We start from the raw sequence: 21,740 nt of genomic DNA on the forward strand, positions 1-21,740 counted from the left end.
AGGGAAGTGCAAGAAAATCAATTAAATAAAGCACAAAGGTGTGTGAGATTGTTCATGTATTTTTTTTAATTAATATTTCATCAATTAAAACATTGCATTCCTTTATATTTTATGTCTTCCTCAGAGCCCCTAGTGCCCTTTCTAGTGCTTATATTAATCTCACTTTGCCTAAAAGAACTCATAATATTCATTTCCCATGTATTTTTTGCACACTGTGTTTCCTGGAATTTTCTTTGTTTGTAAAGAAATTTAAAAACAAGTCTAATGATTTCTTTGGGGTTTTTTACCCCCGGCTGATCTTCCTTTGCAAAATATTCTTGATAAAAACTGCACACTTTATTTGATATTCTATGTATTGCTCCACTACTTTTTAAAAATTCTGTCCGACGTCTGTCCTCCCACCACTCGTCTGTCTTCCTCCACTTACAGCAGCTGTTGCTAGGCAACAGCTCACGGCTGCATTAGAATATTAATATTTACATAAAAACAATCTTCAATAGTTGGTGAATAAGTGATTAGATATAAGTTGCATCATGAGGTAATTCAGTTGAATTTCAATGTGTGGTGCAGGCAAGGACATTTCCACCAGCTCAGTAACTTTAATGTGATTACCAACACCTAATCAGTAATCTGTTACACTGCTTTGACTGGGAAATGCAGTGTGATTACATTTACATATTTGTTTGTAATGTGTTACTCTTAACACTCACAGAGACGTAATTACTGTGCAGGATTACAGCGTTTTTTGAACAAAACTGTCTCAATAATGGAAGTAATCTACACTATTAAAGAGGTGTGAATGCTGCTAAATCACAGTTTTTCCTCCAGAAATAATTAAAAGAGAAAGTTGTTTCTAGGCTCCTTAATGTGGTATCCTCTGTGTGTTTAAATTTAACATCAGACGGTGAGTTTAATATGTGAAGCCAGATTAACCTGCTAAAACACTGATTCAGCCTTGTTTCTTTTAACAACCCAGGAACACTGCTTAGATATATATTTTTTTATCTTTGCAAATGTTTGACATCCAATGTGGCTTTATGTCATTTTGTCTTAACTTGTGTAATCCCCTGTTCTTCATCCCACCTGCTGCAGCATAGCAGTTGATTGTGCAGCACTCACATCACAGCACCGTATTACCTCTATCGCACGTCTGAACACTGGCTGCCTGTCAGGTTGTGAATAGATTTTTTAGATTTTACAGAAGTCTCGACGAGGCTCGGCCCTCTCTCGAATGTTTTAATTCCTTTTAAAGACAGACTGTGATCGGAGATTCTCAAGCAGGACCCTCCTGGAAATATTTCCTGGCGTAAGTCCATTTACAGTATAGATGATTGGGCCTTTGCTGTCAGGGCCAAAGGACTCTGAAGAGTTCTGCCAGAAGAGCTGAAATGAAAAGAGGCTTTTTTTAGTAGCAGCTTTATGCTTAATACTTTATACATCAAAATTTGGTTTGCCGTACAAGATTTTGTGTTGTTTCCTGTGGATCTTTTATGTTTAAATGCTTTTTATTGACTATTAATATTTGGGCTATACCATTAATATCAGTAGTTTTAAGACTGAAGCGACTGCAGATGATGTCTTTGGTCAGCATCTCTATCCCCGTGTTGCTAACCTGGTATGTGACCTATAGGTGTACAGTTTACTGAACCAATAGTGTGGCCTTTATCAAGTATGTAAGAGCAGGAGTGCTGATCGATAATAATTTTGGCTTTGCCGTCATAACAACATAAACAACAGGGAGGATCTGATGCTGGTGATCTGCTGCCAGATTAGAGCTCTTACATTAGAGGTGCCAGAGCGAAGCAGCAGCCTGTCATTTGAACGGCTGAACAGTCGGGTAGTCGGTTGCCAGCTCATCAAAGCATGGAAAAGGGCAGAGAATATCGCTGTCACTGCCAATCGTGTCTGCCAACGCAGGTAACCACATGTTTAGCATCAGACACTTCTGGTGCATCTGAGCTCACAGCGGCTGCCACTGCAGCAGTGGTCACACTCCCTTATAGACTGTAAGACGCCAGTGTTCTTCACAAATGTATGCAGTATCCAGCTGGGTGAAAACAGAAGCCATTTGGGTGGGTGGGAGTGGGGTGGGGGTTTGGGTTTCGCTATTTAGCTGGATGATGAATAAACTGCTCTAATTATGTAACATAAAAACACTTAGAAGTAATGCCTGACTGTTTCCGCTAGCAAAGTGAAGAGTGGAAAAGTAGTTAATGACTGATGAGGTCTGACCCAAATGTTGCATTCATAATCACAGGAGCCAATTAACAGAGTGTGTATTATTTTTCTTGAGTTTTTATTTCCAGTTATCAGTTATCATCTCACAGGTGTCTCATGTTATTCTGAGCTGCTGATGAAAACAAAGTGTAAAATCAGCCACACTGTCAGTTATCGCTGCGGGGATGAATTAAACTTTGCACAATTAAAATGCAGCTAAAATCATCGTTATGTATTTAGTGTCTTTAATGATCCCTTTGTTTGTGAGAGGCTCTGTTTTAAAACCAGAGCGGAAATAGACAGTCTTGGTGTACTTTTGTTCATGTTCATGATAGTTTTCTTTCCAGTGATCTGATTGGTTAGTGGTCAGGGTGTTGATAGGCTGTGATCCGATCCTCTGAAGTTAACCTGCTCTGGAGGAGGTTAGCTGTTTAGCAGACGTTACCACGGTGATTTATTCCAGTAAGGCACCTTGATACTTTAGGTGCTTCAGCAGCAATTTGGGTTTCAGTATCTTGCCCACTGATACTTCCACATACAGAAGGAGCCGGGGATCAAACCGCTGATCTTCCAATTAGTAGATGACTTGTTCTACCTCCTGAGCCACAGCCGCCCTAAAAAGTAAACCAGCAGCTTCGTACAGTAGTACTGAAAACCAAGGGTTAACCCTGAAGTTACCTTGCTAACTCCAAACCCTGCTTTGTAGTTAAGGCCTTGTGAACTGAATTCTCCGCAAAGGTCTCCTCTTCCTCCTCCAAACAGACCTTACCATCAAAACTGGCAAAAACACTGAATAAAGCAGTTTCATGTTAAAAATCAGTGTTTCTCCAACACTCACCAGCAGCCAGACGTCAGGAGGGGTTGCAAGCTGAGCTGCCACTAATGTTAGCTCAAATTGTTTCTAGGTGCTTGGCTTGTTTTAAGATTAGGATTCCTTCATTGTTGTTGTTGTTGTTGTTTCACAAGGTTTTTATCAGGAGCAGAATTATCAGCGAAGGTCTCGCCCTCTCCAAAAAAAACTGAACCGATAAATGAAACTGGTAAAAACACTGAATGAAACAGTTTCACGTTTAAAGTGTCTCTCTGATGCTCTTCAGTTAACAGAGGATGTGCTGGAGGGCGGGGGGCTGCTTGTTTCTCTGATAACTTAAGATCCAGACATGTGATGACTAAAGGCCTTTATCCAGTTAAAAGATATAGCGTGAGTTAAAAACAACCAAGAACTAAAAAGTGAGGGCAACGTGACTTAACTTCCTGAGACCTGAACTTTTGTTTGTTATGCATTTTTAATTTTTTCTAGCTATTTGGGATCAGTAGGACCCAATAAGTATAAAAAACTCATCATTGTTGATGATAATAAAGTCCCAATGTCTTTAAATGAGTACTTTCTAATTAACAGTGTCCTAGTTTGTTGCTGTTGCTAAAATTGGTCAAATTTGTTGCCATATCAAACTACAAACATTATTAATCATAAATAAACAGGTTTCAACCATAAAATGTGATCAAGTTTGGACCTTGTCCACTTTTGTGTCAGGATCGGTTCCAGACTGACTTAGCAAAGATGGCTGCCATCTTGTTTTTACATAGATTATTGTAGTGTGCTTTTACTACCACTAGATGGCACAAAAAAGTGTCCATGAATGTGGACAACAGGTCTAAATGAAGTAGAATGGAGTAGTGCTGGGCGGTATGACCAAAAATTTATATCACGGTATTTTTCAAATTTATATCAGTTTCACGGTATATCACAGTATTTTTTTTTCATGCACGACTGGGTGTTAACTACATTTTCTAATGATTTAGAGAGGAATTGCTGCAGTAAATTGGCTTAGAATGTCTTATTTTACTGTCATGAGGAGTGAATATTGTAGAAAAACATTAATGTCCACACTAGTATTAATACAGGTTTGCATGGCCTCACAAAATGATGCTGTTTACAAAGAGGTGGTACTCATGATTCTAATGAAGTGAAGGAATCAGAATGCATGACAGCGGTACCATGTCTTTGGCTAAGTGGATAGTGATAGCGTTGGTAATCTCAATCCACCGTTTGCTTTTCTTGTTGTAGGCAGTCCCCCTAGCAAACGCGTCTTTAAGTGACATCTGACTTGACTTTTCTCTTGCAGTGCTAACGTTACCTGCGGACATGGAGGACGCAAATCTTAGTTTCATGGATTCTTGATATTCCAAGACATGTTTGTGGCTGAGGTGGTGAAGCAAATTGCTCGTGTTGCCTCCTGCGGCTACAGCTTAAGCTCTACAACATTTGCAGAGAATTGTTGTTTGATCAACGTCGTTTTTTTTTTAAAGCCAAAGAACTTCCAAACAACAGACACGGATCCTCTTTTCGGTACAAGTTCTTCAGTGTCATGTTCTCGTTCTGGAACTTCATTTTCGGAACTTTCACTGTTTTTATCCATCTTCACTGCTCAACACGCCGTTGTGCCCTCACACACTTGTTTAGTGCAACTGCAAAACAGTCCCCTGTCAAACAATGTCCTGCGGCGCTATGTTCCGCTGCGCGGCGTTCCCAACATTGTGTATGCTACATACTCACCGGTATTGGGGTATATGAAAAATTCATATCATAAGAAAAATAAACACCGGTATTTGGTATGAACCGGTATACCACCCAGCACTAGAATGGAGTATATGGCCAAATAAACCCTAAATGTGATGTCCTCATATGAGGACACAGGATCTCAGGAGGTTAATACAGTTAGGAAGGAGTCGGCTTGAAATGTTTTGATGTCCAGCTATCTGTCTAACAGCCGGCTCTTAGAGAAAACTCTGACACTCTCAAGTATTTGCCCAAATACATGTCCAAGGCTGCAAATAACTAATATGGTTATCTGTCAAGTACCGGTAATCGATAAAGCTTCTCGTGAGGGCTTAGCGATATGAATAGTATCAAATATCACAACATTTTTAACAAAGACCTTGATATCGATATTGAAATGGTATCATAGGCAGTGTTGGCTTGTTACTCTAAAAATGTAATGTGTTACTTGTTTCATCTTTTCATTATTACTCCCTGCTGACAGTGATTTGTTACATTACTCATTATATTTTTTTTCCGTTACACTCCATAAAATTGGTAATTGCATATTTCCCCAAAATTCAGATGTGTGTCTCAAACCCTTTTTAAATATGAATTGTGCAAATTTGCAGGAAAGCCCAATCAGTCTTCTTTCAGCATTGGCAGTATAAAACCAAAATCGGGGAGTGCAGCAAAATGCCGCCTACCTACTTTTGTTTATACAGAATGCGCCTTTTTCGGGGCAATGGGGGGCGTGAGCAAGTAACAAAAGGTGTAGCTCAGCTTGTGACGTAAACAGTGACGTGGGAGGGAAGCCGCGGCTGGTCAGTCCTTCGGCGAGTATCTCATAAGTCGGCCCGTTCTTCACCGTCCCCGTCATCTGACGGTTAATGGCCTCTTCGTTTGTGAGGGCAAGAAGGGCCCGCAATTCCTTGTCTCCACAGTTGCTCATCTTTACAGTGTCTGTCAGGTTTGTGTTTCCCTCTTGCTACTAGCTGCTCATACCTGCTATCAGCTGTTTCCTGTTTATCCATCGCCAGTGGGTCGCACGTGCAGCGTCATCAACAGCTCCTCCCACAAGTCTTCAACAGCCCCTCCCGTGGCGGAAGGGCGCCTCGTTCTTTTTAAACCAAAAAGGTACCGCCAATATGTCTACCCTACGAGGCGGAAAATTGGGCACCTCGGATCAACTCGCCAATCCGGCTTTGTGTGTCTAAACGCTCACAGCTTGCCGGCAAAATGGCCCAACATTCGCTGAAAATCTGGCAGTATAAAAGAGGCTTCTGTATGAATGTCAGGGGAATCACTGTTAAGTGTAACTAAGGCTAGATAGCGTTTTCTGTTGCCTGTGACCAGTATTTTCCCCAGGCTCTTCCCCAAAGACGGAGAGTCACCCATTTCATCCACAACATATCCCGCCACAAAATTTTCATTACTGCCCAACACTGGTTATAGAGTTGCCTATTGGTGCTGTCACAGAATATAACACAATGAGATTTTTTATGAATTCTTACCAGTAATGTGAATATGATGACTAAGCGGGTAAAGGCAAATAATCGAATGGCTAGAACAGTTTGGTAAGTTCAGAAAATGACATCAATTTACTGTAATACAGCTGTTAAAACCAGGAAAAGACAACTTACAATATAACAGTATCCAAAATCTAGACAATATCTATTCTCTTATCACAGTATTGATATTAAATCAATATATTGCCCGTCTCTACTTTTAGTCAATAAAATCATTCACCAGGGCCCAAAGTGACGGCTTCAAATTGCTTGTTTTGCTCAACCAACAGTCCAAAACTCCAGAATATTAATTTACAGTGATATAAAACAGAGAAAAGCTGTGAATCCACATTTCAATAAGCTGCAGCCAGAGAATATTTTGACTTTTTGTTTTTGGCTGATAAAGGTAACAGTTAATCAGCACTCCACCTACATACACAATTGTTAGATGTGCTCACAGTGCTCTCCTCCTCTGCAGCTTTCCCTATATGTCAACCTAGATGCACAGTGCAGTTTTATGACTATGTCAGCACTGCTTGAAACTATGCCAGAGCTGCAACACCAGCACAATGAGACTTACTCTAGTCTTAAACATATAGGCCTCGTGGTTTGTTTATGTTTAATCTGCTACTTGACAGTCTGACTGCACAACATGTGAGGTCCTGCTACAGTTTGTCCTCCACCCAATGTGTCAATCTTGTCTTGTGTAGCTCGCTTCCAATTTGTCAGCACCAATTAGCGCGGTCACATTCCTTCTGCTCCCTTGCATTTTGTCAAATAAAGCAATTCTAATTTCGATACGAGCCTGGGAAATAATTGCCACAGTGTGCTCTATAGGCCATTTAGCATTATGCATTGTTTGTTTTGTTGGTTTGCATATAAATGCAGCTGAGGAGTAGCTTGGATATGGAGAAAACAAGTGTAGCACAGTATCTCTAATATGAAATACTGGAGTGCAAGTCTGGAAACGCTGCCATCTCTCTCTCCCTTCCTTTATGCTTATCCCCTGAAAAGTCCTAAATAAATAAAATAATAATTTTTTTATCAGATGATACTCACTTTGTCAGATTTTGCCTGCTAGTGGTTTTTGTAGTAACAACCACATAGACTACTACAGATTAAGGAAAGCAGATGTCTTCTTCCACCCCAAAGGGCAACATTGGCTGACATCAGCACGCCGTATTTAAGCGCTCTCTTTCAAGGAGAGCTCATTTCTGGAGCCGCAACACATATTTGAGATATTCAGCCCACATGAGTCGAACAGGCATGTTGAGCGTGTATCACTTTCCAGGCAACAACCACATGCCTCTGCTGCTGCTGCCAGCTTGCTCAAATCTCCTTTTGGATCATTTGTTGCAGCACTGGTTGTGTAGGTGGGACTTGGATTGGCTGCTGTCAAGGCAACATGCAGCTGTTTCCTTTGCCTCCTAATTGCAGCTCCATAGGGACAACTGCCACATCCCTGTCTATCTGCCACTATAGACCACATATGTTCCAATATTGTCATGTCGAAGTTGTTTTCTCAGCAGTATCTGTGATGACAGAAAATATCTAACTCCTGTTCAGCTGTAACAGAACTTTTAAACATAGCACGAAAATGGTACAACTCAAATTTCTGCTGTGACATGAGCCTTTACAGTTGGAATAATGTTACCTTTTAATCTATTTTTTTGCACAGTTTTTCAGCTGTTTGCTTCTGTCGGATATTGTAATGAATTATCCATTAACTAGCATATTAATCAAACCAAATAAAAAAGCATCTGGTACCTTCCACGCACACACACACATACGCGCAAACTACACACACAGCACACATACACGCTCAGAGCAAGCATTGAGGCCACATGAATGTTTTTCTCTTCTCTTCTCCACATAATCATAAGACACTTGGCTCCTTCTCTTATCCAGTCTGTGCAGACAAATGTCTGTAGCTACTTTGGGCGTAAAAGCTGCCAAAACTGTGAGAGATGCCAAACTATATTGAGAGGCAACTATCAGCGCCTGGAAACACAATTTTAGGCCTTGGCCTACATCTGTTCCACATTGACTCTCACTGCAGGCTGTTCTCATTCACTGCTCATACTTATACCTACGAAAAGTGATGCACTATAATGTGTATATAATCCACGTAATCTTGAGGCAGGAGGTTGTGATCACCTGAGTGAGGCGCTGCAAACTGTCGTCTATCATATGACGGGGGTAAAGAAATCCGGTGAGGATGTAAAGAATGACAAAGTCCGTGGAGAGAGGTGTTCGGGGTGGATGCATGGGCCAGACACAGGATTTAGACCCAGGAGACCACTGTTTGTGTCCTGTGTGAAACCAAACGTCAGCAGTGAGTTATTTTAAGTTACATAAGTACATAATGTCCAACCCGGTCTCACTCCGAAGTCGTCAGAATCTGCCGCTTTGTCAGTGACATCCAGTCCGTAATGCAGCCGGTCGCCATCATCCTTTTATGGCATCTGGCAGTATCGGGGGAAACACAGCGGGACAACAACGCAAGTTAAGGCGGTAGAAGTCAGGGTAGTGCCGGCGGGAGGGGTGGTGGATGGGACCAACAACCACTGACCTTCACCTGGGAGGTCGGTGTGTGCTTCCCCTAAGATTCCCCCAATCACGAGCTTTTGTTGCCTAAACCCAACCATGTGCGTGTGTTGGGAAAACATAATCCTGCGTTTGATGTCGTACCAACGAAGTGTGTTTATTTTGAAAGGGACTGTATGCAAATGGTACATTTTCACGTCAAGTTAAAGGGACAATTCACCCTCTACTCAAAAAATCTACGTTTTTCCTCTTACCTGTCGTGCTTTATATCAATCTAAATTGTTTTTGATGTGCATTGCCGAGTGTTGGAGATATCAGTCGTAAAGATGTCTTCACAGGTAAGAGAAAAAAATATCTTGATTTTGGGGTGAACTATCCCTCTAAGGGGCCCATGTCATTGGTCCGACATCCCATTAGTCCGACGTCCCGTTGTTTCGATATGTGATCATACTAGGCTATACTGTATTTGTGTACCATAGAGGATCAGCAAACGCAACAAAANCAGACCTTAACCACAGGGCATCATGATGATTTCGGAACAACGGGACTTCGGAACAATGGGTTTAATATGGTCGGAACAATGGGCTGTCGGACCAATGGGCAGTTCCCCCCTCTAAGTACCTAACGTGATGACACCAAACCTTGATGCTTTCTAGCCTAACTGGTAGAGGGGCTAATTTGTTATACCCTCTTTTTCACCAAAATTAGTGCGTGTATACAGGGTTTTTTTAAAATGCGGGAACACCCTGTAAAAATAGGCAATAGTCCTTTCTTATGGCCAGTAGGCTGTAGGGGGTGGAAATCACGGGAGCGTATCTATGTTTCCAGGGTTCTATGTTTCCCGGGTTCTATGTTCCCCACTTAACCCTGCAAAAAAGGTTCTATGTTCCCCGCTTACACAAAAAAGGTTCTATGTTTCCCGGGTTCTATGTTGCCTGCTCAACCAAGCGGGAAACATAGAACCCTTTTTGTGCAAGCGGGAAACATAGAACCCCGGAAACATAGGGATGACCCCGAAATCACCAGAGGATCCACGTTACAGTATTATCATGATACTTAAGTCACGATGTAATATTACTGCGATTTTAATTATGTTGCGCTATGCTGAGTATTGCAAAGAAATATATTGTGATAAGTTGTGATTTATTATCTTTTTTCAACTGCAAAAAAAGTCAGCATCTGTTATATTTAATAAGATACAGTTTTCAGTGTGTTCATCTTATTTCAGCCATTTTTTTTGCAGCAAAATGTATCTTGTGGACTGAGTAGGTTGTCTAGAAGGCTACCTATACTTGGGACTTTGTGATGATACAATATTGCCACACAAAAATAGAAAATGCAATAAAAAATCATCAATTGATGATGATATAAAAAATTATTTTTTCATCCACTCCTTAGACTGGGGCCTACTGGCAATATCTACGGCTCTGATGAGTATGTTTTACTGTGTTTTTTTTTTTTTTTCCCCTGGTGTGTCACATTTGACAACAGGCTGGAAAACAGGTCAATAAATAATAAAACGCTGCATGGAGGCCAGTGAACAGTGGTAGTGGTTATGTTATTTTTTCAGTCTCTCTAAAACCCAGTGCCGACTAAAGTGTAATGATTTTCATGTGCTGCTGTGACAAATGTATGGTATTTTGTGGCAGCCTTTTATTGCATTGCGCTGACAAAGAAGCTAAAATTAGCGTGTGCACCTGGTTGTTGTGTTTCCATTAGTGCCGATTGAAGCCGATTGAGGCTGGAGCTGATAAATACCCTTAACTACTGCAGAGTTATTTGACTCAGGAGTGAATGCCAGTTGTAACCTTTCTCATTAAATAGAAAGCCACATATCACATGAACTGTTGGATAAGAACATGTTTTTCATAGAACTGTGGCAACTTCACCTACTGAATACAAAACTAGATGTTGCAGTTTTTTTTTTATTGCATTTCCTTTTATACTTCTATTTTATTTTGTTATCGGATTATGTATAAATCCCAGTGCAAGGTCAGTATCTTGCATCTTCTCCCATAAATTGGGATGCACATTCCATTGTAAAAAGAAGTCTCAAAAACTGCGCATTTTAAAACATCCTTTAAAAAAATATTTATTGCCCCCGGTTCCCTAATATTTCTTTCAAACAATATTTGTTGAACTTTCCACTTTATTGGATAACTTATGTGGAAAAAAGGAAAGCAGAGAAGTGATGCAACAAGCAACCAATCTTCGGAGCCTGATTACAACTGAGATGACGCGGTTTGTAACCTTTCAGTTTGTGCATGCTGCTAGTTGGCAACCTCACCTTTTTTTTCTTTGTCCGCCTGTCATGTGTAACAGGTGCTATTAGATTCTAGATTATAGACAACAGCAGTCAAGTGGGATACCATCTGTTTCACAGCTTTCTGGTGGTCCATTTAACCTGGCTGTCTTCTCTTACAACGATACTCCTTGAGCAAAGCTTTTCTTTAAGGGGCCATTTGCACTAAACAAGCTTTAAAATGTGGTTTCATGCCTGCTTTAATGACAGTAGAATATATTTTAAGAAAAGAATAAGCAGCAGCAAATATGATATTTACATATATTGGCCGGAGCACTCCCAGCTACAGAAGGATGAATCATCTCTTTCGTCTACCTGCAGTCTTTTAAAGCAATGTTCAAGCAACATCACTGTGTTTGCTGCTTTGGCTTCACGACCTGACAAAGTACTGCATGTGCAGGCACAGAGCACCTTGCTGTGATTCACTTTCTTGAGTTGTACAATTCTGCCTTGAAGCAATATTAGGAGCTGTGTGATATTTTAAAGTTTGATAAGCCTTCAAACTGGACTCACTATTTTGTGTTTAATATTCTGTACCTGAACTATGTGGCTGTGCAGCAGTTGTTTTGTTGTGCTACCGCGTCTGTTTGACAGTGGCCTTACGACATTCCCTGAAGCAATGTTCTACAGAGTAACGCAATGATGCTCCTTCGCTAACAGTGCTGCAAAATTGTTATGAAGTATAAACTGGCCATTGTCATGACGAAAATAGCCCCTAAACACCATCAGTATTAAGCAGTTGTAAAGTTCTCTTTGCCAAAAAAAAAAAAAGAGTTATAAATGCTTTTAGTCAAAGAAATTATAAATGTTCCATTTTAAAGTTGCTCCCTCCTTCATCTTCACGGATATTGATGGCCTCTGGTCTGTTAACATCTATTATCTGTTAATGGTTTACGATGTGCACACAAGGTAAGCAGCTCTCACACAGACAAAAAAGGCAGGCTCCCTTTCAATGACAACTGCTGGTAATGTCGCTGATGGCTAATTTTTTTGTAAGGCTTTTTATAAACCACCGTGCACTATGCTGGTATTTAATGAGCCTTAAGTGGACATGCTGTCTTCAAATTATTTTGTTTACCTGTTTCCCGTAGCAACAAGGTCACGCTAATGCAGCCTCTTGGGTTGTTTTGCCGTATGCTAGTCTTTGTCTGATTGCCTCGGGTTTCCTTTTATCTGCTTGAAAAAGTCCAATGCAAGCTGCTCGGTGCTTTGCTTACACGTGTTGTGTTGTACTCTATTTATGTGCCACAGGAACCTCCAGCATCTAAGACTTGACTGTCGACCGATAAACAACACTCTGTCTTGTTAAATAAAAAATCCCAGTTAGGGATGGGACAATAAATGACTTTATTTTGGATCAAAATAGAAACACTAGAGATGCTCCAATACCATTTTTTCCTTCCTGATACTGATTTTGATACCTGAACTTCACTCAGATTAAACCCTAAACTGGTGAGACTTTTCATTGTGAAATATTGCCAGATTGCTGACATGTTGCCAACAGCTAATGTTACACTATTTACTGGAAATCGATTCTTCTTCACTGCTTTGCAACATTTTCAGAAAAACGGTTGTTTTATTCGGGTGTAAGACTAATTTAAACTTCATCAATAAATGACATGGCATTGGATTGGTGCATAGACAAACGTACTCCAGCATTTTAGGCAGTATTGGAGGCATTTCCCAGACTGGTATCGGGATTGAAACAACTCTAAGAAACACTCACAATAAGTTGATTGTTGGAATAGTTGTGAATATTGTGTCCAGCTGCACCCAGAGAGACTGCTGGGCAACCCACAATAAAAGAGACTCTTCAGAAACAGGCTGCATACGCACCAATGCAACGCAAAAGATCTTAATCAAGCATTGGCATATTTTATATTGAAAGATATGATGTCATTTTAAATAGTAACACAAACTTTGCGTCTTCAGATTGTTTTTTACTAAAATGGATGTTCACTACAAAGAGATGTCGTATCTGTAACGGCAAGAAAAGTTTATCAAAATGTAAGTAAAATTTTATTATGTAGTGCCATTTTAGGAGTTTTAAGCATGTTTATCTGATTATCTGGATAATATCACATATTGCAATATCGTCTGACCAAGATAACTGTAACATGATCTCCATGTCTAAGCCAAACAAAACTCACAATATCCTTTAAAGAAATAACACAAAATAACCATTCAGGCTGTGTTACTTTGAATTTGTGAAGAAAACTTTGTTTTTCTTGAATGCCTCCACAGAAAACACGACTTGTGCAGTATAATCCAGGTCTCATTTATCCAGCTGTACGCTCAGTACTTCACAGACACATGCATTTTTACAAGCAAACCTTAGTATTGGATAGGGGTGTAACGGTTCACAGAATTCATGGTTTGATACGATACAGTGGTGTCATGGTTCAGAACGTTTTCAATGCAGCAAAACAGTTCTCTGATTTTTAAAATTTTGAATTTACAAAAACTAAAATAATTTGTTTGGGTTTTTTGTACAAAGCAGGAATTTCTGTCTGGCTGAAATGGGCTCGTTAGAATATTATTGATCTTTTTTTTCTTAACACATTAAACCTGTTAGAAAATACTTTTTGAAAACGTGAAAAGACTGAGAACTGTGTGGTACTGAATTGTGGAGTTAGACCAGTTAATTGTTTTTCACCATTTCTTTGTCCAACTATATAAATCCTACGTTAATACGAACATCAGAGCACATGTATCAGCGTAGTTTCTTATGCCCACTGTGTGTCAGCGGCGGGTTTGCTACATCTCATGAGCTCTCTCAGCTTTTTCAGTGTAATAAACACATGAATAAACATCTCTATTAAATGCCACAATCATATAAACACAGTGCAGCAGCTCATTCTTTAGCTCGCTGTGTACCATTGTTTTTTATCCACCACTTCCTCGCCTTTATTCTCATAATTCACAGCAAAACCAAAGTGGCCCCAAACGCTAGCCCTATAAGTCATTGGAAGATACTGTATTGGTCTGGTAATGGCATCACTAACCATATTGCAAGGAGCTAGTGTAGCATAGCATAGTGTGCCTCCCAGTGTGTCTTCACTGGAGCAGAATGGTTTGGTTTAGGGGCAGGAGGGGCACATTGCCTGTTACATGGTGTGGGCCGCCTCATTGAGCGCAGCGGCACTGATTTTATCATACACAGTTTAAGCTGTATATTTTATTTGACAAATGTAATAGAATAGTTCAACACGTCGTTCAGTTTGTAATGTGTACAGAATCAAAAGCCTTGCACTGAATGGTTTAATACGAATACATGTATTGTAGTTTAGTAAGGTTGAAGTGAAAATGCATGTTTGGAAAGAACTGTGCAGCTGGATGAATGGGACTTGGATTATACTGCAGGAGTTGTGTGAGAGTTTGCAAATGGAGGTTTCATATAATTTTGATGCTGTTACATGTGGTCCCCAGTTGATCAATAAATCAGTACTGTTTTCCTCAGAGGCATGCAAAACAACTTTAAGGGAACACGGTCTGCCTGATTGATTTGTGGGTGAAGTACTCCTTTAAGCAAATGATCATCCTGTTTGTTTTCCAGTTTTTGTTATTTTGTGTATACAGTTCAGCTGCGCAGCTGATTCTCAAGTTTTGGATGACCGTTGTTTCACACCATCATGTAAATGCATCACACTCAGCCTCACAGCCAAAGAGGAGCAGCCTGGGCTCGTTTTTTTTTTTTTTTTGCTTCCTTTCTTCTCTCCTTGTCAGATTATGATCACAAGTACTGGGACTTGCCTTTTCTGGATGCAGAGCTGGCTCCGAGTGTGACGTACTAACACTGAAATAAGTTCTGAAAAATAAAGGAGTGTGAGATAATGCTCACTTCCAATTCTAACCAGAGAACAGAAAATAAATCTGATTCACTGCTTGCGAAAATACATCCATCTCCCACACACAGTATGGATTCTATAACTGTCAGGAAATGTATGAGATTACTGTTCTGTTTCTGCATCGGATACGGCATTGTTTCATTGAGAGTGTGTCATCTCCTGAATAAATTGTAATCAGTTAGCAAATGAATTAATTATCCCTTTGTTGGAATAGATATTCTAGCTTTTGAGACTGACCACACATAAAAAACACAAGTGTCTGAATGAAGCCTGCACCAATTGCCTGTCAACATTTTACTGGGCAGCCATCAAGTGCTTTGTGAATGAAATGGAGCAATCCCAAAGGCAATTGTGACTGTGAGCCATTTTGTGCTATTTGGGTAGTGGAGATGTCATAATGAAAAGCAGTCTCCTCACTGGACTGTTGTAATATTTTTCGACACAAATCGTGATTGTTTCCTACAGAGGTTCAGTTTAATTGATTGAATATTAAATGAATTTTCAAATGCCAGTGAAAGTAGCGTAGGCTTGTATTTTTCTGGCTGTGACAATGTTCTCCAATGTTCTGTGAGGTTCTTTGTTCGTCATATTGAGTCAGCGGAGAGAGCAGGAATAGCCTATTGTGCTATTGGTTATGAAATTCTCAGATTTGCCCGCACGAATCAAATGATTTTGTCAGACAGATGGAGTGATTCAAATTAGATAAAAGAATCCGACTCCCCATGTATAATACAGAAAGATCACTTCCTTTTCCTCTTAGAGAGATCCACTTCCCTCTTCTGACTTCATAAAATAAGCTACAGTACATTTCTTCACAGCACATTCTTCTCACTTCAGCATTCTGGGAGCTGCTTAGTAATCCTTTTTGTTTGAATGTTTCTATACAAGTGTTCATGTGCAAATGGGACAAAGGCGGCAAAATGGTGACAGCGTCTCTGTGAATAATACATCCTATGAAATCTATTGGGAAAAAAAAGAATTGCAATTTTTATTTGTATTCATGTACAGTATGAACTACAATCTCAGGTATCAATAATTGAACATCATCCTCAGAGAAATTAGTTGGACTCCTGACAAGCACAGTCTCTTGTTTTTTTTCTTTTTTTTTCTTGTTTTTGTTTTGCTTTTTTGTCTTTTTTTAACAATTGAAGCACATGTAAAATTATGATCTGAAGAATTTTTTTTTTTTGCATTATGTTTTTGAAAATATTTTTTTTCTTTTTGTAGAAATTTACCCATTTGATGATTATTCTCTCCGAAAATGAGAGAGAATATTCCCACATACAGTAACCCTCCCCCGTACATAGACAGTTGGCAGAATAACACACAAGAATTGGATCACCTTGGCTTGGGGTTTAGCACAAAAATCAAGCTCACTCTGCTGGTATTTCAAGTCCAACATTCTGCAGGTCAGTCTTAATTTCATTCTGGCATTCAAATATCTCTCCACATAGAGCCATCCTGCTCGAGCAAATACCAATACAGAGATATTCCATTCATTCCGAATAACTCACAACCTTCGTCCCCAAATATATATATATATTTATATATATATAAAAATCTCAACCTTTTTTTTTTCACTGTAGCCAGCGTCAACATTGAATCATTAAGCCACCAAAAGCATTGAAAAGTAATTGAGCAGTGAAAAAGAAAACAGTGGAAAGGGAAAGGATGGTTCACTGTATGACGTTACTGTTGACTGTACTATTCTCGTCATTCAAAACGCTCTGTGAAAGACTGAAAATGAATAGGTTTCTGCTGCACGTAAAGTTTCATCTGACATGACCCATCTTTAAATGTGTGTTTTCCTTCCACCTTCTTCCCACCATTGAACCCTTATTGTATAAAGAGAAAGAAAACTGTAGGAGGTTGGCTGATCGGGAGATTTCATGTGAGTGATGGTGCTTTATTATGCTCATATGCTGTGGTAGCTGTCTTCAATGAGATGAAAATCAATAAGGCGAGCAGAGCTGCTGGACATTTATGTTAAAATGTTCACATCATGCGATGACTCATTTTATTTAAATAACTGAAAACGGCGCGATGCTGTGCAAAGGTGACGTCATGTGCCGGTTGAATCCCGTCAAAAGCATTTGTAAATGCACATTTCATTTCTGCCACTTCTGCCGATAATCTGTCGCATTTGTGAAATCGCCGGTGGGAAATTAGAATATGCTTGTTGCACAGAGACCAAAGCGAAAGGCTGCAAGGCATATCTACCTCTTCTTACTTTCTGCACAAGGTCACTGTTTCCATGGCGACAGTCTGATGGCTAGTTTTGCCTCCTTATTCCTTATCTTTTTTTTTCACTCCTCTCCCCTTCATACTGCAATATATCTGTTTGAAGACCCCTCATGACCGTCGTGGGTCTGGCTCCCCCTCCCACCCCACCCACCCCACCCACTGTTCTTCACTTTTCATCCCTACCTCCCTGTTCCTTAAGCCTTCCTCTTTGAAAGACTAAATGAAAAAGCAAAGTGTAAACAGACTACAAGAGAGACAATGTTTTGATGGTCTATAAATGATGCAACATCAAAGTGTGTGTGTTTTTCTCTGACAAAAATGAGACCGAGCAGGGGTCGCTTCAATATCAAAGGCCTCTACCCCCTGTTAGATGTTGGGCACAGGGAGAGTGGAAAAGTCTCTTGCTGTTTTGTTATCAGCTTTCCTCTGTTAGTCTGCAAATGAACTGCTGATACAGATTAATGAGCTATAACCCATCTCCTCTTATTTTGTTGCAGGTTCCTAGCTGCTTCACTGACTATGTTAGCCCCGTCTGCGTTTGTCTGACAGGGTCACACTATATTACAAAGTAGCCTCATTTGCCTCTTTATCTGTGTAACAGATGGACTATCCGCGCCCGAGCTCGTGTGACCCTGGGGTGATGGCAAGGTAACGCGACAGTGAGTGGACGTAGATCATTACTAGGTTAACAGGGAGGCTACAGACTGCAGCCTTATGCTCCCCTTCATTTTCCCAAGCAATATTCTGCCGTTGCGTGGCACATGCTGGCGGATAAAGCGAGACAAATGAGACATGGCGAGGGGTGAGGAACGTGCCTGAGCTAAGTGACGGAGAGACAATCTAAAAGAAGCAAGAGGACGTGGAGGACAGGAGAGCGGGGAGGGAGGAGAGAGAGGGTAGACAGAGAAGATGGAGAACTCAGAGATAGACGGAGAGAGGAGGAGTAGGAGGAGTAGTAAAGGTTGAAGTGTAAGGAAAAGGTAGGACGAGGAGGAGTGGGAGCAGGAAGTTAATCTTAATTAAAGTGAAGGATGTATGGCTGTTGTTTAGGAGCCACAGGGGAAATGCACAGTTACTCATTTGGCTGCTTTGCTCCTCAGGCATGCTGGTTTCACTGTGATATCATCCAGAGCTGTGTCATTAAAAGATCTCATTTTGTGTTGAGTGACAGCTAGAATATGATGGCAATGAAAACAAACCCATTTTACGTTTTGTCTCTTATAAACCTCCGGCGAATCAGACATGGTATGCTGAACATGCCTATAAATGCTTATATATACTAAAGCAATGCCCTTCAACAAAACATGTTATTGTCAGGTAAATATAAAGTATTAAGTTAATGGCATTGCATTAATTTTAGTTTAAGGCCAATTCCTACGGTGTTTTCACATGAGCTGCATTTCCGTATTCACTCTTAGTAAACCATTCTTTCCCTTGTGCAGTATTACAGAGAGAGAGAGAGAGAGAGAGAGAGAGAGAAATAAAATGAGCTAAAAAGCTATCACAAATTGTTTTTCTTCATTTAGCCACTAGACATACTTTTAATAAATAATCTTTGTTTTTGTAAAGACACTTGTTAAAGTATCATATGTCGTCCCTTTGCCAAATGCTGATTTATCGCCATTATCGACATCAACTCAAGTCAATGTCATTTTGACTTCTTTTATCGACACGTTTTGGTCCATTGTACTCCAAGTATGAAACTGCTGATACTGGATATTTAGTCAAATTCAAGATCAGATTTGGGTCTCTTGTACATTGTCTTTTGAGCAGGCTTGAATCAGTAAAGGTTCCTGTGTGGCTGAGCTGTGTATGGTACTGAGCATGGGAGCGTGGTGGTAAGTGCTCTTGTAGGTGTTGTAGTGGTTGTAGTGCTCCAGAGGGGGCAGCGAGAGATGTCTCTCCATGGCAGCGACGCCTGCGAGCTCTTCTTCAACTGTGATGACCTCCATGGAGGAGGCAGGGCCATCGGGGTCCTGCTGGTTATGCTGCTTCCTCATCTTGTAGAAAATAACCAGCAGAACAGCAGCCATGAGCGTGATGGCCACGAAGCAGCCAATGATAATCTTGGTGGTTTTCATCACCTCATCCAGGCCATTGAGGGCACCCTCTCCATCCAGATCAAGAACTGGAATTGTGTAAGTCCGCTCTGTGGTCCTTGTTGAAACAGGAGTACCTTTTGTTGTAGAGGATGACACCCAGCCAAATGGGGGAAGTGGCGTTTGGCTGTCATCCCCCGGGGTCTCAATGGTCTCCACAGTGACTGTGGTAAAATAGGTCACCCCGCTGTTTTCCACAGAAGTGACGTTAAGCACAGCAGAGGCAGAAATGTTGCCTGCTGTGTTGCTCACCATACAGGTGTAAGTCCCAGTGTCCTGCATTGTGACACTAGTAAAGTTCAGTGTCCCATCATTGAGTACAGACAAACGCACCTTATAAGCCCCATGTGTCACCAACGAGCCGTTTGGTGTAAGCCAGCTGATGGATGTCAGCGAGCTTGTACGACATTTAAGCTCTGCACCCATGCCTTCTGTCACATTCAAGTCACTGGGTGGCTCCACAATGACAGGGACATCACACTGGAAGTAGCTGTGATCCAATTCCCCAATGTAGCGACCTTTAAAGACTGCAGGAGAATGGCAGCGAGCGCAGCAGCTAGTATTGGCGGGTACTGTCTCCTTCAGCCACCAGCTGAGCCACAAGATATCACAGTTGCAGTTCCAAGGGTTGTGGTGGAGGTGGACCCGCTCCAGGCGATGTAACGGTGTGAAGAGGTCATGTGGTAGAAAGGTAAGGTTGTTGTGAGCCAGGTTGAGCTCCACAAGAGACTGAAGGTCATCAAAGGAATTCCTCTCAATGGTTTGGATCTGGGCATGCATCATCCACAGCTTCTGGAGGTTCACCAATCCTAAAAATGAGCTGGGCTTGACAACAGAGAGCTGGTTTCCTGACATTTCTAGCTCTTCAAGCCTGACCAAAGGTAAGATGTTGGGGATCTCCTTGAGGTTGCACATTCCCAGGTTCAGGTAGCGCAGGTTGCTCAAGTCCTTGAAGGCGCCGTCAGAAATGTAGGACAGACGTTTGAGCTCACCTAGATCCAGCCTTCGAAGCGAGGGGACCCGGTTGAAGGCATATGATGGTATACTTTCGATGGGGTTGTTCCGTAGCCACAATTCCTTCAGCTTGGACAAGTACTCGAATGCTCCATTGGGGATTGTCGTGAGCCGATTATCAAAGAGCTCCAAAGTGTTGAGGCTGGCCAGTCCATTGAAGGCGCCAATTTCAATGCTGCGGATGTGATTTTTGCTTAGCTGCAGGATCTCCAGATGGCGCAGATGTTTGAAACTGTCCACCTTGATGACCTGGATAAGGTTGTCCTGGAGGTTCAGGTAGCGAGTGTTGGTGGAAATGCCATCGGGGACGTCCCGTAGACTGCGGCGGGTGCATATGACTTTGCTGAACTGGTTGCTGCATGAGCAGACAGAAGGACAGGTCTGGGCACGAACCAGCCCAGCCACCACCAGGATCTGGAGGGCCAAAAGCAGCACAAAGAGGGGGTTGGACAGCGCCCCCTTCAGCCTACGACCTCTCATTGTCTGGCGCTGGAGGGAGGAGATCATTTTGTTCAGCATTCATAGTTCATCTGCTGTTTGTGTTCTCTGCAACAAGAAGAAAAAAGAGAGAAAAATATTTAGTGACCACATAAAGTAGCCAGGAATACACTGTTGATGTTGCTGTAGTGAGTTATTGCATCAGTGGCTCAATACACGATCTCTTTTAGTGCTGAATTGATTAGTTGGTTGACAGAAAATTAACTGACAACAAATAACATCCCAAATATCATTGGGATTTAGACTGTTAGGCAGATGAAACAATTTGAAGATGCAACTTGAAGCTCTGGGAAATTATAATGGATGTTTTCCACTATTTTTTTAGTAGTCCAAACAATTCATCAAAATAAAAAATCTTAACAGATTAATTGATAATGGAAATATTCATAACTTGCAGCCATAATCTACTTATGCAGTACAATGTGCATAGAATGTTGAAAGAACTAGAGCAAGATGAATTAACAGCTTCAATTAACCGTCATATACTGCCCATATACGGAATATAACAAGCTTTTTGTTGGCTCTCTAACCCTGGATTGTCCCAGATTTCCAGACTTCACAGAAGCTGATGCATCTGCACTGAAAGACTGAAAATGAAAAACGAGAACTTAGCATCTGATCAATTTCTTGTAAGCCCCTTACTCATTTGAATCCTAAGCCTGGAATTATTTAATACACAAAGCCTCCGTCATGAAAATTTTAACATTACAATTACACTTAATAAATGTGGTCCCACAGTGACACAAATACTTAGTGCCCATGAGAAATTTGCTTATAATCATACTAAAAAACAATGAACACTGGTAAACAAAGAGGACGACAAGCTATTCTTGCCTGGAATTGTGCTATGGCTTATATCTTGACGTAAAACACAGCAGTATATTCACAAAGTTGTTGATAAATGTTATCCAGTGACAAAACAAC

The 21,740-nt window shown here is 40.9% G+C and overlaps 1 protein-coding gene across 1 annotated transcript in view; it reads right to left on the minus strand.

The window, feature by feature from the left end:
• Positions 1 to 18,773: 18,773 nt before the first annotated feature.
• The window catches only part of lrrc4cb (leucine rich repeat containing 4C, genome duplicate b), a 62,249-nt gene continuing 59,282 nt past the window's right edge, over positions 18,774 to 21,740 (minus strand). Inside the window, exon 2 of the mRNA XM_050046298.1 lies at positions 18,774 to 20,864. Within this exon, the coding sequence (XP_049902255.1) occupies positions 18,942 to 20,837 (1,896 nt within the window). The 5' untranslated portion in view covers positions 20,838 to 20,864 and the 3' untranslated portion in view covers positions 18,774 to 18,941. The remainder of the gene's footprint in view (positions 20,865 to 21,740) is intronic.

Source organism: Epinephelus moara, chromosome 1 (genome assembly GCF_006386435.1).
Source record: "Epinephelus moara isolate mb chromosome 1, YSFRI_EMoa_1.0, whole genome shotgun sequence".
Lineage (NCBI taxonomy): Eukaryota > Metazoa > Chordata > Actinopteri > Perciformes > Serranidae > Epinephelus > Epinephelus moara.